Here is a 15605-nt window from a genome sequence, read left to right on the forward strand (position 1 = left end):
TATATCACATTAAATTTTCTTTAAAAATGAGAACTATATTCTGAATACAATTTTGTATTATTCCACATTTTCTTAAATATTTGCTCTTATCACTAAAAATTCTTCATTCGTAACTGTTTACAGTTATAAAGCTTTAGCACATGATATCATAAATTATTCAGTCATTCCTTGATATTTTTTTGCCTTCTCACTGTTGCAATACTTTCCTCCCTGATTTTTAAACTCCACTTATTTGTTGCCTTCCTGCCTCTTTGTGTCTTCATCATTTTGTCCCTGCTTGCCTCTCTAGTCTCATCTCTTCCTGAGCTTTCTATGCCTCATAATAACCAAACTGCCCTACCTGGAATTTTCTAATGGTAACCAATTGTTTCATACTTTTCATACCTCTACTCATGTTACTTCTTCTGCCTAGAATGCTCTTCCTCTCAATTCTCATCAGATTGGCAAAGCCATCTTTAAGATTCAGTTCAGTGCTTACCTCTGATTTAAATCTTTCCATGTATACCCATATGCCTAGTCACTAAGGAGAATCAACTATATACTACTCAGGACCCCACTATAGAGCATGTATAACCCAGTTACACATATCTGTTATTAGATTTGCTAACCTTACCCTACTGTGAGCTCCCTGACTGTAGGGAAGAAGTATTTTATAGTGCTTAAGAGTGCACTTCCTCTAGTCATATGAACTGAATTCAGGTTTTGGCTCTGTTTACCATTTCTTAGCTTTATGATATAGGGAAAATTATCCTTTTAAAGCCTCAGTTTACTCATCTGTAAAATATGGACACTAATTTTACTTACCTTACAGGCTTGATGTGAGGATTGAATTAGTTAATATAAGTAAAGGATTTACCTGTGTTCCAGGCACATAAGTCCTATATATATTTCAGCCATTATTATTAGGGCTAATGTTTGATTCATCTCTTCATTCCAGTGCCTAACATAATGTCTGGAGTAGGGATGCAGTAAATGTTTAATGAATAAAGGAATGAATTACCCAAAATGTGTATTCATCATTAAGAGAAAGGGTCTGAGAAAATAACATCATTATTTAAGAAGAAATTAAGAATTAGAAACTACTTTAATTACTGCCTTTTAGGCAGAACTGAAGTTGTCTGTCACTGTATTTTAATACCGAGAAAAACTCCATCAAATACTTTCTACCTCAACAGATTTCTCTATTTTAACTATACTCAGAGTCAGCAATAATGCATGCTTGTTCTAACATTCCCCTTTCTGATAGCATAATTTCTCAAATAGTGTCTTAGACATGATTTCCATGTCTTATGTACCAGCCTCGTGTATTGCTATAAATAAATTAATGTAACCAGGGCATTGATAGCATTGTGCCCACTCAATTATATGTTTATCTAAAGTTCTCAAATACAAATATCAAAGCCGTCCAACAGTTCAGATAACCAAGAATGATGTCAAAATTTTCACGTAAAACTTCTAACATGTGATTTGTCTCATTGATTTGACAAATGTATTGTGGGATCACTCTGTAAGGCCATACTAAGTGCTATGGAAGAATCAAATATAAATAAGATTTGGCCTGTGCCCTCAGAGTTTCAGTCACACCGTAAGTTAGTAGTACATTCAGTACTCCCATAGATCTGGTGGCCATCTCTTCTTTAGATTACCAGTATTAGCAGATTTGACAACTGAATCATTATTAATAATGAAAATTTAAATGTTATTTTCCATCACTCTAAATGATCACAGATAATATGCTATATACCATCTGTATACATAAAAGTGACAGATATGTATGTGCTTTTACTCTTTTTTTCTAGACCTTTTTGGAGGTTGCTGACAGTTCAGGCACGGTGTCGGTGATTATGTGGAATGCCCTGTGTCCTGAGTGGTTTAAAAGTTTGCGGGTTGGTTTAGTTCTTCTGCTTCAAGATTATTCTGTTAAAAAGAGTTATCCATTCAGAATGCAGCCTGTCCCCGTGGATCCACAGATCAAATTAATTTCTACAATGGGTTAAGTATTCAATGAATTTGTTGTCTTATGGCTGTTTTATTTGTATAAATTTGCAATATACCATATTAGGAAAAAGACCATAAAAATTACTGAAACTGTTAGAACCTAACAAACCTTTAAATTTATTTGTTTATAAAATTTTCTAGCAATCGCATAACCTAATAAATATACCTGTTTATTATTTCATTTATTAAGAAAAATCATCTGAGTTATTTATTGTTGATTGAAGAATGAGCTCCACTTAGGTTGTATTTATTTTGTTTTCTTTTACTTTTGGTCACATAATACTAAGTTAATAATGAATATATTTTGCAGTTACTACTAGGTGCTATCTCAAAAGAACTTCTGTTAACTTTTGTATTGAAATAATTTCAAACTTACGTAAACGTTGAAAGAATGGTACAGAGAACTCCCGTATACCCTTTACCCATACTCAACAATTACTAACATTTACCTTTGCTTTATCATTATATCTCTCTCTTCATATGTATACATTTCTATACACACGCACACACACACACCCATACACACAGACATACATACACATGTATGTATATATATTCCCTGTGATCCAGTAAGAGAAAGTGGCAGCCATCATACATACCCCTTTAAGCCGAAACACTTCACTAGTATTTCAGTGTATATTTCCTAATAACAGGAGTATTCTATTACATAATCTGAGTACAATTACCAAAATTGGGAAATTTAAAATTGATACAATACTAGTATCTAACCTATAATCAGTATTCAAATTTTGCCAATTTCTGCAATCTTGAAAGGGCTTTTCCTAATTAGTACTGATATCTTGACATCTCAAATATTTTTGAACCATTAAAATTAATATATTAAGTAATTGTTTTTAGATATGAACATGATTTTTTTCATTTTCATTTTCAAGAATTATAGATTACATCGCTTAAGTTTAAATACTGTTTTTGGTTTATAATAGCTTTATTCTGAACCTGAATTTCTGTGTATTCTAAATTTCCCAGCTAATGCATTCAGCTTAATTACTTAGAGAATATTCAGATAAAGGTAGCAATTGTTCATTGTTTTCTTAAATATGTGTTTATTTGCAAAAACATTATATGATTATTTATTAAAATCTTAAGCATTTTGTAGACATCGTTCAGATCCCCCTAGATGAAGAAGTTATTACCTAGATAGTCTGGTACACATAGTCTACTACCTCATTAGTTGTTGCTATAGAAAGGTGAGGAACTGAACTGATAGAGATATTGTGACTTACTAAGAAAACACAATAAAAGGTGATGAGGGGATGCTGATTTACAGCACACTACCTCTGCTATATAGAATTATAGGACCAGATTTTCATCATGGAAACTCTCTGAGGTATGAGAAACAATTTATTCTTTTAAGTAAGTAATTGCAGATACAGAAATTATTTTTTAAATGATAGCCTTGGTGAGAATATATTTAAAATGTACATTTTGGTATTTAAAACAGTTTTACTTCTTATTAATATTAGCAGCAGTCTCTATTTTCTCCCTCGTATTTTTGATAAGTAACAGGACTTTGCCCTATTTTTCAGGAAGCAATAGACTATTTATGTAAAGCACCAAGTAGTAAATATTTTGGCTCTCCAGGCCATATGGTCTCTGTTTCAACTACTCAACTCTGCCTTGTAGACTGAAGGCAACCATATGTATGTAAAGGAATGGCTATGGCAATATTCCAATAAACATTTATTGACAAAAACAGGCAGCCATCTGCAGCCTGTAGTTTGCCTAGCCTACATGTATCAGTAGATTTCAGCTCTGGCTGTATATTGAAATCTTGGGGAGCTTTAAGGAGCCACTGGTGCCCCACCCTCAAAGATTCTGATTTAACTACTCTGAGAATGGGACCAAGGCATTGCTATGGGCGTAAAACTCCTCAGCTGATCCCAAAGGTATAGTCAAGGTTGGGAACTACGGCTTTATGATCATCAAAAATTACCTATATGAAACTAATGAGTTTTTTATCCTAGCATTTTCTTCATTTTTAATTGGCAAATAATAATTAAACATATTTATAGGGTCTAGTGTAACGTTTTGATCTGTGTATATACATCGTAGAAAAACTCAATCAACATGTCCATCACCTTACCAACTTACCACTTTTCTGTGGTGAGAACATTAAAAATCTACTAGTAATTTCGAAATATATAATACATTATTATTAACTGTAGTCACCATCCAAGGCAATAGATCCCTAAGACTTATCCCTCCAATCTGACTGAAATTGTACCCTTTGATCAATATCTAGCTTTTCCCTATCACTCCCCACTTGCCCCCCGCCGACCCCGCCTCTGGTAACCACCTTTCTACTTTCTGTTTCTATGAGATTGACTTTTTTAGATTCTTGGAGAACGTTATGCTAATTGAAATAAGCCAGGCACGGAAAGACAAATACTATAAGATCTAACTCATAAGTGGAATCTAAAAAGCTGATCCTATAGAAACAGAGTAGAAAGGTGACTATCTTATTTATTTATTTATTTATTTATTTATTTATTTATTTATTTATTTATTTATTTATTGAGACATAGTCTTGCTCTATCACCCAAACTTGGAGTGCGGTGGTGCAATCTCGGCTCACTGCAACCTCCACCTCCTGGGTTCCAGCGATTCTTCTGCCTCAGCCTCTCAGGTAGCTGGGATTACAGGCACACACAACCACGTCCAGCTAATTTTTATATTTTTAGGAGAGACAGGGTTTCACCATGTTGGCCAGGCTGGACTTGATCTCCTCACCTCAAGTGATCTACCTGCCTTGGTCTCTCAAAATGCTAGGATTACAGGCATGAGCCACCATGCCTGGCCAGAACATGATTAATTATCTTTTAATGAGAAGAAAGGGCAGTTCTATAAATCATGTTAGGCACAGGAGATGCAAAAAAGTAAGTAACATACAGTTCTACCCTTAAAAATTAGTCTATTGGGGCGACACCTATGTAAGATAAACAAATTATAGTAAAATGAAAGACTAATGACAGTAAACCATATTAAAAATGTAATAATGTAACAAAGTAATAATATAAAAAAAGGAAAAGGAAATGAATAAAAATGTAGTTGAAGAAAGAATGAACAGTGAAGTAGGAAAATGTGTTGCATGGGATAAAGTGTTAAGCAAGGATTAGGAAAAATACCAGTGTAGTTTAAATGGTCTGAGCATTATAAATGAGAAACGGTAGTGGGAGGAGAGTTGGTCAGTAAATGAATAAGGATTTGTGGTACCATCACTGCCTTTTAGGTGTTCATGTTGAAGGAAAACTACTGGGATCATTTGTTTTGGTTTATTTTTCATATTTCCACACACAGTTCCAAGTTAGAAGAACAAAGATGTAATTTTTCTTTTTGAGACAGAGTCTCACTATGTTACCCAGGCTGGAGTAGAGTGACGTGATGTGATCTCAGCTCATTGCAAACTTCACCTTCCAGGTTCAAGTGATTCTCTTGCCTAACCTCCCAATTATCTGGGATTATAGGCGCCCACCACCACACCAGGATAAATTTTGTATTTTTAGTAGAGACAGGTTTTGCATATTGGCTGGGCTGGTCTTGAACTCCTGACCTCAAGTAATTCACCTGCCTGGGTCTCCCAAAGTGCTGGGATTACAGGCATGAGCCACCATGCCTGGCCAATGCAATTTTTTTTAAAGACTTAATAAATGGAAGCCTATAAAGATGGAAATTCTATTGCAAAAGAAAGGATATATTATTTGTTGGATATGTATAGCTTTGTGTATTGCCATTTTGTATATTCTTCTGTATACATTTTACAAAATAGTACTTAGCTGGCATACGGAAATAATATACCCTTTAAAATCTTGAGATTTTTAGATTGTATTACATAATGCATATTGATTGAGATGATAGCATCAAGTATGTTTGGTTTTGGCGGGCAGGGGCTAGTTCTTTAATTAGGAACCCTAGAATTTTAGAGTTGTAAGGGAGTTTGAATGTAATTAAGTGATACTATGACAATGAAAGTACTTTGGAATACGCAAACTATGGTGCAAGGCAATATTATGTAACACAAACTTTGCTTGCTTGTATATGAATAGACTAAAACTCATAAAGGTAAAGTGAATATTTTTTGTCACAAGACTAGTAATAGGCAGAACGAAAAATCAAATGTCTTTATCCTTGTTTAATCCTTGTTTGCTACACGGAAAGTTCTTAGAAAAATATAACGGACCAAGAATCAAAAAACCCAAATAACTTTATAACTATTAAAGGAATTGTCAGAGGTTTAAAATTTTCCCACAAAGAAAGTATCAGGCACCCATTATATTATAGAGAAATTCTACCAAACATTTAGGGAATACATCATTCTAAAACTATTCCAGAGAATAGTCTAAGAAAGTATGTTCTCAAACTCATTTTTTGCTACCGATATAACCTTGATAATCAAAACCAAACAAGAATAATATGAAAGAGAAAAATTGTAAGTCAGTTTCAGCCTCGAACATATAAACTTATATAGAGATATCCTGAATGGAATATTGGCAAACTGCATCATGTGAAAAAAAATCACATACTGTGATGAGGTTGCATTTTTTCTCAGAAATGCAAAATTGATCTTACATATAAAAATCTGTGGCATCCACCACTTTAACAAATTAGATAATGAGCATCCTAATAGATACACAAAAAGCTTTTCTTAAAATTTTGCAACCATTCATTAATTTTAAAAAGAAAATAACAAGAGAAGGAACCTTCCTTAAACTAAGTAGGGAGCTGAGCATGGTGGCTCATGCCTGTAATGCCAACACTTTGGGAGGCCAAGGTGGGAAGATCACTTGAGGCCAGGCGTTTGAGACCAGCCTGTGCAATATAGTGAGATCCTGTCTCTACAAATAAAAATTAAAAATTAGCCAGGTGTGGTGGCATGCACCTGTAGTTCTAGCTACTCAGGAGGCTGAGGAGAGAGGATTGCTTGAGCCCAGGAGGTTGAGGCTTCAATGAGCCATGATTGCACACTGTGGCATTCCAGCCTGGGTGACAAAGCAATACCGTCTCAAAAAACAAACAAAAACTAATAATGGGTATTTACAAAATCAAAACCAAACAGCAAACACAATTCTTAATGGGGAAAAGTTAGAAACATTCCTTTACAAATGGGGAAAGTGGATGCCTCCTATTATTACTATTTCTATTTAATGCTGAACTGGCTGTCCTAGCCAATGTGAGAAGATAAAATGTGTTAAAGGTATAAAGATTTTAAAGAAAAATGCCAAATTCTTTATTACTCACAACTTAAATTTTCTATAGAGAAAATCCAAATAACACAAAGTTTAAAAATAATAGGATTTATTATCCTTACCACACTAATGCACGAACAGAAAACCAAATACCACGTTCTCACTTATAAGTGGGAGCTAAATGATGAGAACACAAAGAGGGGAAGAGCACACACTGTGACCTTCTCGAAAGTGGAGTGTGAGAGAAGGGAGAGAATAAAAAATAAATAACTATCAAGTACTAGGCTTGGTACCCGGGTAACAAAATAATCTGTACAACAAACCCTCATGGCATGAGTTCACGTATATAACAAACCTGCACATATACCCCTGAACCTAAAATCAACATTTTTAAAACTAAAAATTAAAAATAATAAGATATTGGCAAAGCTACAAAAGAAGTCAACTGATTTTGTATATTCCAATAATAGTTAGAAATTATAATTTAAAAACATCATTGCCATTGTCAACAATAAGTATGTCTACAAATAAATATAAGAGATGTGTAAGACCTATGCAGAGATGAATATGACATTATTGGAAGACATTAAGAAAGCCTTAAATAAGTAGAAATAAATAAACTGGGTAAAGACTGTATTTACCACTACATAATCAATGAAGAATTAATATCGCACATATAAACAACTTTTGCAAATAAATTTTTTTATTGCATTTTAGGTTTTGGGGTATATGTGCAAAACATGCAAGATAGTTACATAGGTACACACATGGCAGTGTGATTTGCTGCCTTCCTCCCCTTCACCCAAATCTGGCATTTCTCCCCAAGCTATCCCTCCCCAACTCCCCCATCGCTGTCCCTCCTCTATTCCCCCCAATAGACCCCAGTGTGTAGTGCTCCCCTCCCTGTGTCCATGTGTTCTCATTGTTCATCACCCGCCTATGAGTGAGAACATGCAGTATTTCATTTTCTGTTCTTGTGTCAGTTTGCTGCAAATAAATTTTTTGAAGACAAACAATTAAATAAAACAATGGCCAAAAGACCCAAGAGTTTCCCAGAAGAGAATTTATGTATGAGCCGTAAGTATATGAAGTGTTGTTCAATATGATTAGTAATGAGAGAAATATAAAATAGGACCACAACAAATTGTCATATCACTAGACTGACCAAAAGTACTAAATTTGACCAGGTGCATGATCTTACAGAGCCCCTGAGACTCAAGTGCTTTGGGAGGCTTATTCTAGAGGATACCTTGAGGCCAGGAATTCAGGATCAGCCTGGGCAACATAAGGAGACCCCTGCACCATCCTACTCTACCAAAAATTAAAAATAAATAGCTGGACATGATGGTTGTAGCTACTCAATAGGCTAAAGCAGGAGGGTTGCTTAAGCCCAGGAGTTCAAGGCTGCAGTGAGCCATGATTGTGCCACTACACTCCAGCCTGGGCAACAGAGTGAGACCCTGTCTCTAAAAAACAAAATTAAAAGAAAGAAAGAAAAAATTGACAATACCAAGGTTTGGAGAGGATGTGTATCAATGGGAATTTTTACACATTGCTGGTAGAAACACAAATAGGTTCATTACTTAAAATGATTAGGGATTATGCTATAGAGCTGAATATTTACATATCATATAATCCAGTGTTTCTACACCTACCTATAATACCTTAGAAAAACACTTGCCTATGTGCACATAGAGACATATAAAACAATTTTTAACAACCTATGTATAATAGTAAAAACCTGGAAATAATCTAGATGTCCATTAACACAATAATGTATAAATTTTAGTTAATAAATTGTAGTATGTTAACACACTGGAACATTACTCAGCTGTTGAAATGACAAGAAAACTGCTACATGCAGCTAGATGGATGCACTTTATTAATATTATGTTGAGTGAAAAATTAGTCATAAAATATTGAATGTAATTCACTCGTATAAAGTTAGAAAATAAGGCCCAATAGGATTTTGTTTGGGCAAAAACGTGTAAGTGATAAAACCCTTTTTAAGTTAAAGACATAATAGAACACAAAGTTCTCAAAGTGTGGTTAAACTGTTTAAACTGTGGTGCAGAGATAAGTGGATATGATAATGGAAGTAGAATAACGTTGATAATAGTCTAGTTCTTGAGTTTAGCGGTGGGTTCAAAATGTTCAGTCTACCATTTTGCTGTTTAATATATGCACATGTATATTATGGTGTGTATTAAACAGCATTCTAAAGTAGTATATTTGTTTTTCAGAAATCTGCCTGAATCTTCGAGATCCCCCAACAAATATAATTATTGTTCCAGAAAAGCAGGTGAAACCAGAATGGAGACTGCCGAAGTTAAATCACCGATTTACCACAAGGTAAAATAGTTCCTTGTAAAATGTCTTAAATACTAATCTTCACTCTCGGTTACTGAAAAACAATGCATTATAATCTGCTCAAAGTCTACCCAGAATGAGGCTATAGCAATTATGTAGATATACATTTTCAAAATGATAATTGTAGAATGCTTTTTCCCTGTTTAAAAATAAAATGTCAATTTAATTATTTAACCTTTTTAGGTCAGAGCTGGATAATATGCCAGAAAATTGTATCTGTGATGTTATTGGCCTTTTAGTTTTTGTCGGAAGGGTCCAGCGGTCAAAGAAGAAAGGTACGCTTTTAACAACGACAATCATAAAAAGTATTTCAGTAAATAATTTGTGTTCATATGTTATAGAACAGTTACCTTCATTTATTTTAATATTCTATTCATATAGAAAACCGTGAAGATTTTTGGTCATATCGCTGGATTCACATTGTTGACGGGACGTCAGAGCAACCATTTATAGTGGAACTGTTTTCAACATCGCAGCCAGAAATCTTTGAAAATATTTACCCAAGTATGCAATTTTTAACATTTTTATTTTATGTTTGGAAGTAGTAGAATTAACTTTTCAAAAAAATAGAGGAAACTGGCTTACAGAAGTGGCATGACATTGAGTTGGCAAATTCGAGCAGTCTGACAGCATGTTTCAATCTTTTCTGTATTAATATCATATTTAGTATTACAGACATTAACAACCATTGGCTGTCTATTCAGAATTACCTTGGGATTGAAACCAGTTTTTCAGAAAACAGGTCCTTTTATCAATTCTCACTGAAAGAAATTCAGGCATAAAAAAAGCTTAAGTTTCAGTAAGACTAAAACATAGGCAGTCAATTCCATTTGTTTCCATTTGGAAATTGATTAAGCAGATCCCGTTAAAGACATCAAACACTTATATGGCATTAATTGGTCGATGATTGGTGGACTATGTCATTACATGACGTGGTAAGTATGATTCCAGTTGAGTTTTAAATTGACATTAAGTTGGTGGTGTTATTTATACCAGCTGGTGAGTATTTCACTTTGGCTTACTTCAGCATTGACTTTCTCCCCCTGGATTCAGATATAAAATTATTTTTTTCATTAGTTTTATTTACTTGAAAATATTACAGGTTTGTCCTATTACATATTACATATGTTAGTCTTCAGATCTTTTATGATAAGGAAAAATTATATTTAATACTTTTCAACAGTTTCAGTGAATATTTCCTTATTTAAATTTAGAATATAAAGCTATTTTAGATATGATATGACATTTTATTATTTTCCAAATGATTACATGAATAAACACTAATCGTTACCTGTGTTAAATGCTTGGCCAACATTGAAGAAACTTTCAATATTTACTACATCCAATTTTTTTTTTTTTTGAGGTGGAGTCTCACTCTGTCGCCCAGGCTAGAATGCAGTGCCACAATCATGACTCACTGCAACCTCCACTTCCCAGGTTCAAGAGATTCTCCTACCTCAGCTTCCTGAGTAGCTGGGACTACAGGCACACATCACCATGCCTGGCTAATTTTTGTATTTTTAGTAGAGACAGGGTTTCACCATGTTGGCCAGGCTGGTCTTGAACTCCTGACCTCAGGTGATCTGCCCACCTCAGCCTCCCAAAGTTCTGGGATTACAGGCGTAAGCCACCGCACCCATCCTACATCTTTTTTTTTTTTTTAACTAGCAATAAGATAGACATTGTACAACACCAGGAGACCTAGACAGCATATATAGGGCTGTTCTTCTGCCCCTTTTTTCTGTACAAAATAGTATTACACGACTCTGCTTTGTTAGATTCCACCCTAGGTTTGTGAGATTAAATTTTAAAAATATATCTGAATAGAACCAAACCTTACCCCAACTTTTGGGGAATGGAACAGAAAGAGAGTTGTGGCCAAACCAAGGCATAGATTTCCAAGACAAGTGTACTATAAACTCTGATATAACTTTCTTTAGGGCATAAGTAATTGACAGTGATGACTTCTGGTGATAATCCCATTGCCTAAATTTAGGTGGGTTTTATTGCCAGGTTCCTTTTTGTTCGTTTGTAACTACTTTAAGCAACAAGCTAAGAAGAATTTTGGATAAAGATTTCTCACAGAAATTTTGCCAAGCATATACATTCTATTTCTTGTGATAATGTGAAATGTATCCCCCTAAGAAAGGTATATATGGACCTTGGTGAGATTTATTCTACTATAATAGTTGACAGTGGTCACAATTTATTTTCATCTTTTGACCAAGAGCAAAGGAAAAAAATCATTAAATTAATGTTGAGTATTAAGGGGGCTTTGGGGCTATAAAGAAGAGTATGGCCAAGAGTCTTCTGGAATAATACCAAAATTATTTGGTAGTAAGACTTTATTTTTTGATAAGAAAAATGAAGAACTAAGGGTGACTAATATTGTGTGTTTACCGTGTACCAGATGCTTATAGATATTTTCTCATTTTGTACTCTCAATTACCTTTTAAAGAGTTGATGTTGTTATAAATTTTCAAGTCAGAAAGCAAAGATCCAGAGGGAATAAGTAATTTCCTGGATTTCGTATAGCTAGGACGTGTGAGATGTGAATCTCAGATTTTTAGTGGCCATGAATTTAGAATTAGAAGTTTATTTTTTTTCTAAATTTATTTTATTATTGTAAGAACACGTAACATGAGATCTACTGGCTTAACATGTTTTAGAGGTTTCTTTAATATTCCTATATTACCATCTTTAGCCATTAATACTCTTATGTTTGTAGTTTTTGAAATAAAGGAAAAATTAAGATCATTCTTAATATAAATTAAGATAATTCTTACCATTTGAACAGATTTTGTTTCTTTTCATTGCTACAGAATAAAGAACTTAGTAAATATGAGACATAGCAAATGAATTTATAGTTGTGCTTTGGAGAAATTTTTATTCTCAAATAAGAACTTACCTTTGTGTGATTATAAGAATTTACATTTATTTCTTCATTTCCTAGTTTGTAGAACCATAAGTGTTTTGGCATATAATGAGTTAAAAAATTTTTTAATGTTGGATTAATGAAACTGTAATAACTAAATATCCTGTTAGATAAAAGCAATTGATAACTTTTGAAAGTAGTTGAAATCTGAAGACATTATACTCTCATTTTTAGATATTCTTTTTAGCCTATGAAGTTAGCAAGGTGAAAAGAAAATAAATTGATTATATAAGCCCTGTCACTGGCCTTAAAATCTAATTAAGATAAATACATAAAAGATAAAAAATGCTTGCATAAGCAAATACAAATCAACAATGTATAGCTTTATCTGGTGGAAGGAGTTAGAGTAATTCAGAGTCTAGTGGTAGCTAGGGTTAATCAGTGAAAGTATCATGGAGAAACTAAGCTTTTTTTTCTCTGTAGGAATTAACTATTCACACTCAGTCGTACACCCAGTTAAAATGACTTGCACTCTTTATCCGTGCAACAAGCAAATGACTTTAGTTAGGTGCAACTGTTATAGTTTCTGAAAAAGGGGACTCTGACAAAAAGCAGACTAGTGTTAAGTCCTCGTTGCTCCTAGTGTGGTCACAGGACTGGCAGCTCTAATAATTGCCTAGGAGATTATTAGAAATGCAGAATCTCAGGCCCCACCCTAGACCTACTGAATCTGAATTTGCATTTTAACAATGGTGCCACGTGATGTCTTTGTTCATTAAAGTTTGAGAAGTGCTGTGTCAGATCCTGATCTTGTTATGTTCTATTTGAAATACAAAAGTAATTTCATAAGTATTTTTATTTTCCAGTGGCAAATTTTGTGTGTACACAGCTGAAAGTTGTCAGAAATGACAATCAAGTACCTAAACTGCTTTACCTCACCACTACAAATGAGAGTGGAGTGTTTATTACTGGTGAGTAATTTCTTTGTGTATATTATTAAAAATATATTCTCTCTTCCCAAGAATCCTCAGTACATATTAACTTTCACGTAATAACATTCAACTACAAGACAGCTTTCTTTTGACTTCCTTTGTTACTATAAGAATGCTTTAGCAAATAATTTTTGGCCTATCAAATACATTGCTTATGGATTACTTACAATTGAGGCTATGATTTTGTGACTCAGTGGAAAATTGTATTTATATCCTTCAGCCAACTTTAATTCCTACTTGGCATAGAATGTAGATGGTCATAAATTACTTGATAGACTGAAGACCTGGTTAGGCCTGGTATCAAAATATGGATTCTTTTTACAATATTTTAAAATTCTGAATGAAAACAAAAATCAATGGTGAATTTCAACCCCAAGATATTATGTTTTATTTATATAGCAAGAGAAGTTTCATTACTTGTCTGCAAGTATATTATTTCTTTCTATTCCCTCCAATAATAGGATCAAAACATTAAAGAAAAAAATTTCCAAATGAGAGAGTGAGGAAATAGTTTGGAATGGGATGTTTACCAGACTGTTACCATGTTGGTAATTAAGAAATTTGTTAAAATTTCCTAGGAAAGGTGTAACATACATCTTCATCAATGCATATCTTATTTTATAAATACTACCAGATGTGAATATGGAACTTTTAAGTATGTTTTAAGAACATAAATTTAAATGCTGAGCCATATTCAATATAGCAAGTTTCATTCATACATGATACCATAATGTCAGGTTAATTCATAGTTTAAAATCAGTTATTTCAGGAGATGTCAACCATTTGGATATTTAGAAAAATTCAAATTGTTAGTTTTTCTTCTTCCTGTGATTTTTAGCATCCTATAGGTAGCTACAGTTTAGTCCACTTAAACTTTAATACACTGTGTGTCTGATTTCCTTCTTAGGATTTATTTACTGTCTTTGGATAATTACCTGCTACATAGTGAATAAGTGAATTTGACTGTTTTTTCTTTATGATAAAAGAGTGTTTTAATATTAAACTGTTTTTACACAAAAATATTCATGCAGATTGTTACAGTGACATTTTTATTTCTCATTTTTTTTATTATTTACCCCTCCCGCAAAAAGGTCATAGAGGCCAGCCGTATACGTATGATGCCAAGGTGAAAAACTTTATTCAATGGATTAAAACGAAGTCTGATTCCGGGGAACAGAGGAATATGGTTATTGGTGGATATTACCCCTATCCTCCAGTGCCAGAGACATTTTCCAAGTATAGTAGTTCTACCAAAGGTACTAATGTAATTGTCAGTCCTTCCAAATATATTCGTAATTTATATGTATGGCATATCCTATTTCAATTAGTCATCTTTGCTCTTTTCTTTTATGGGAGTGGACTAAAGTTTAGCAACATTCACTGATAATAGCTTTGTCTTAATGCATATCTAAAACTACATGTCACATATTTTCTATATAGTTTTCCCTGTATTTCACATGGTAGTCCAAAGATTAATATTTTGATTTTATCAGACTGGAAGAAAACTGACAACATAGAAGATGAGTTATTGAAGATATAGGTTAAGTATTCCTAATCCAAAAATCCGAAATCTGAAATATTTCAAAATCTGAAACTTTTTTATCTTGTGTTTTATTCAAAGTGACACTCAAAGAACTACTCATTGGAGGAGTTCCAATTTCGGAATTTTACATTAGGGAACCTAAACTGATAAGTACAATACAAATATTCCAAAATCAAAAAAAAATCAGAAATCTGAAATCTTCTAGACCTATATATTTCAGACAAGGGATGTTCAACCTATAAATATCTTAATTTAATGACACTGAGATCACATCTGACCTTGGTGTAGATCTCAACTCCTATGATGATACACAGAAAGACTAAAGATATCTAAAAGAGACACTGGGTGATTTGATATTCAGATACTGACAACTGTATTATGCTAGTCTTGTGAAATGATATATATTGTGTTTAACAAAATTGATTGCCACCTTTAAATTAAAAGTGATGCCAAAATAAATGAAATGCTGAATTTGGAACTGAAGTGCTGATGAGAAGCCTACTATTAATATAAAATTTAGTAGAAGTAACATATGACAGTTTAACACAAGCATGTTCTTTTTTAAAAAGCTATGAGATAATTGCACCGTTTTGGAAAAAAAGAGAAACTTTAAAATGCCAACT

The 15605-nt window shown here is 33.4% G+C and overlaps 1 protein-coding gene across 1 annotated transcript in view; it reads left to right on the forward strand.

Moving 5' to 3' along the window:
- Nucleotides 1–15605, forward strand: part of RADX (RPA1 related single stranded DNA binding protein, X-linked) — a 57819-nt gene that overhangs the window by 12047 nt on the left and 30167 nt on the right. Inside the window, exons 3-8 of the mRNA XM_002763144.6 lie at nt 1800–1992; nt 9446–9554; nt 9756–9847; nt 9954–10076; nt 13314–13418; nt 14531–14695. Coding sequence (XP_002763190.1) covers nt 1800–1992; nt 9446–9554; nt 9756–9847; nt 9954–10076; nt 13314–13418; nt 14531–14695 — 787 coding nt within the window. The remainder of the gene's footprint in view (nt 1–1799; nt 1993–9445; nt 9555–9755; nt 9848–9953; nt 10077–13313; nt 13419–14530; nt 14696–15605) is intronic.

This window comes from Callithrix jacchus, chromosome X, assembly GCF_049354715.1.
Source record: "Callithrix jacchus isolate 240 chromosome X, calJac240_pri, whole genome shotgun sequence".
Lineage (NCBI taxonomy): Eukaryota > Metazoa > Chordata > Mammalia > Primates > Cebidae > Callithrix > Callithrix jacchus.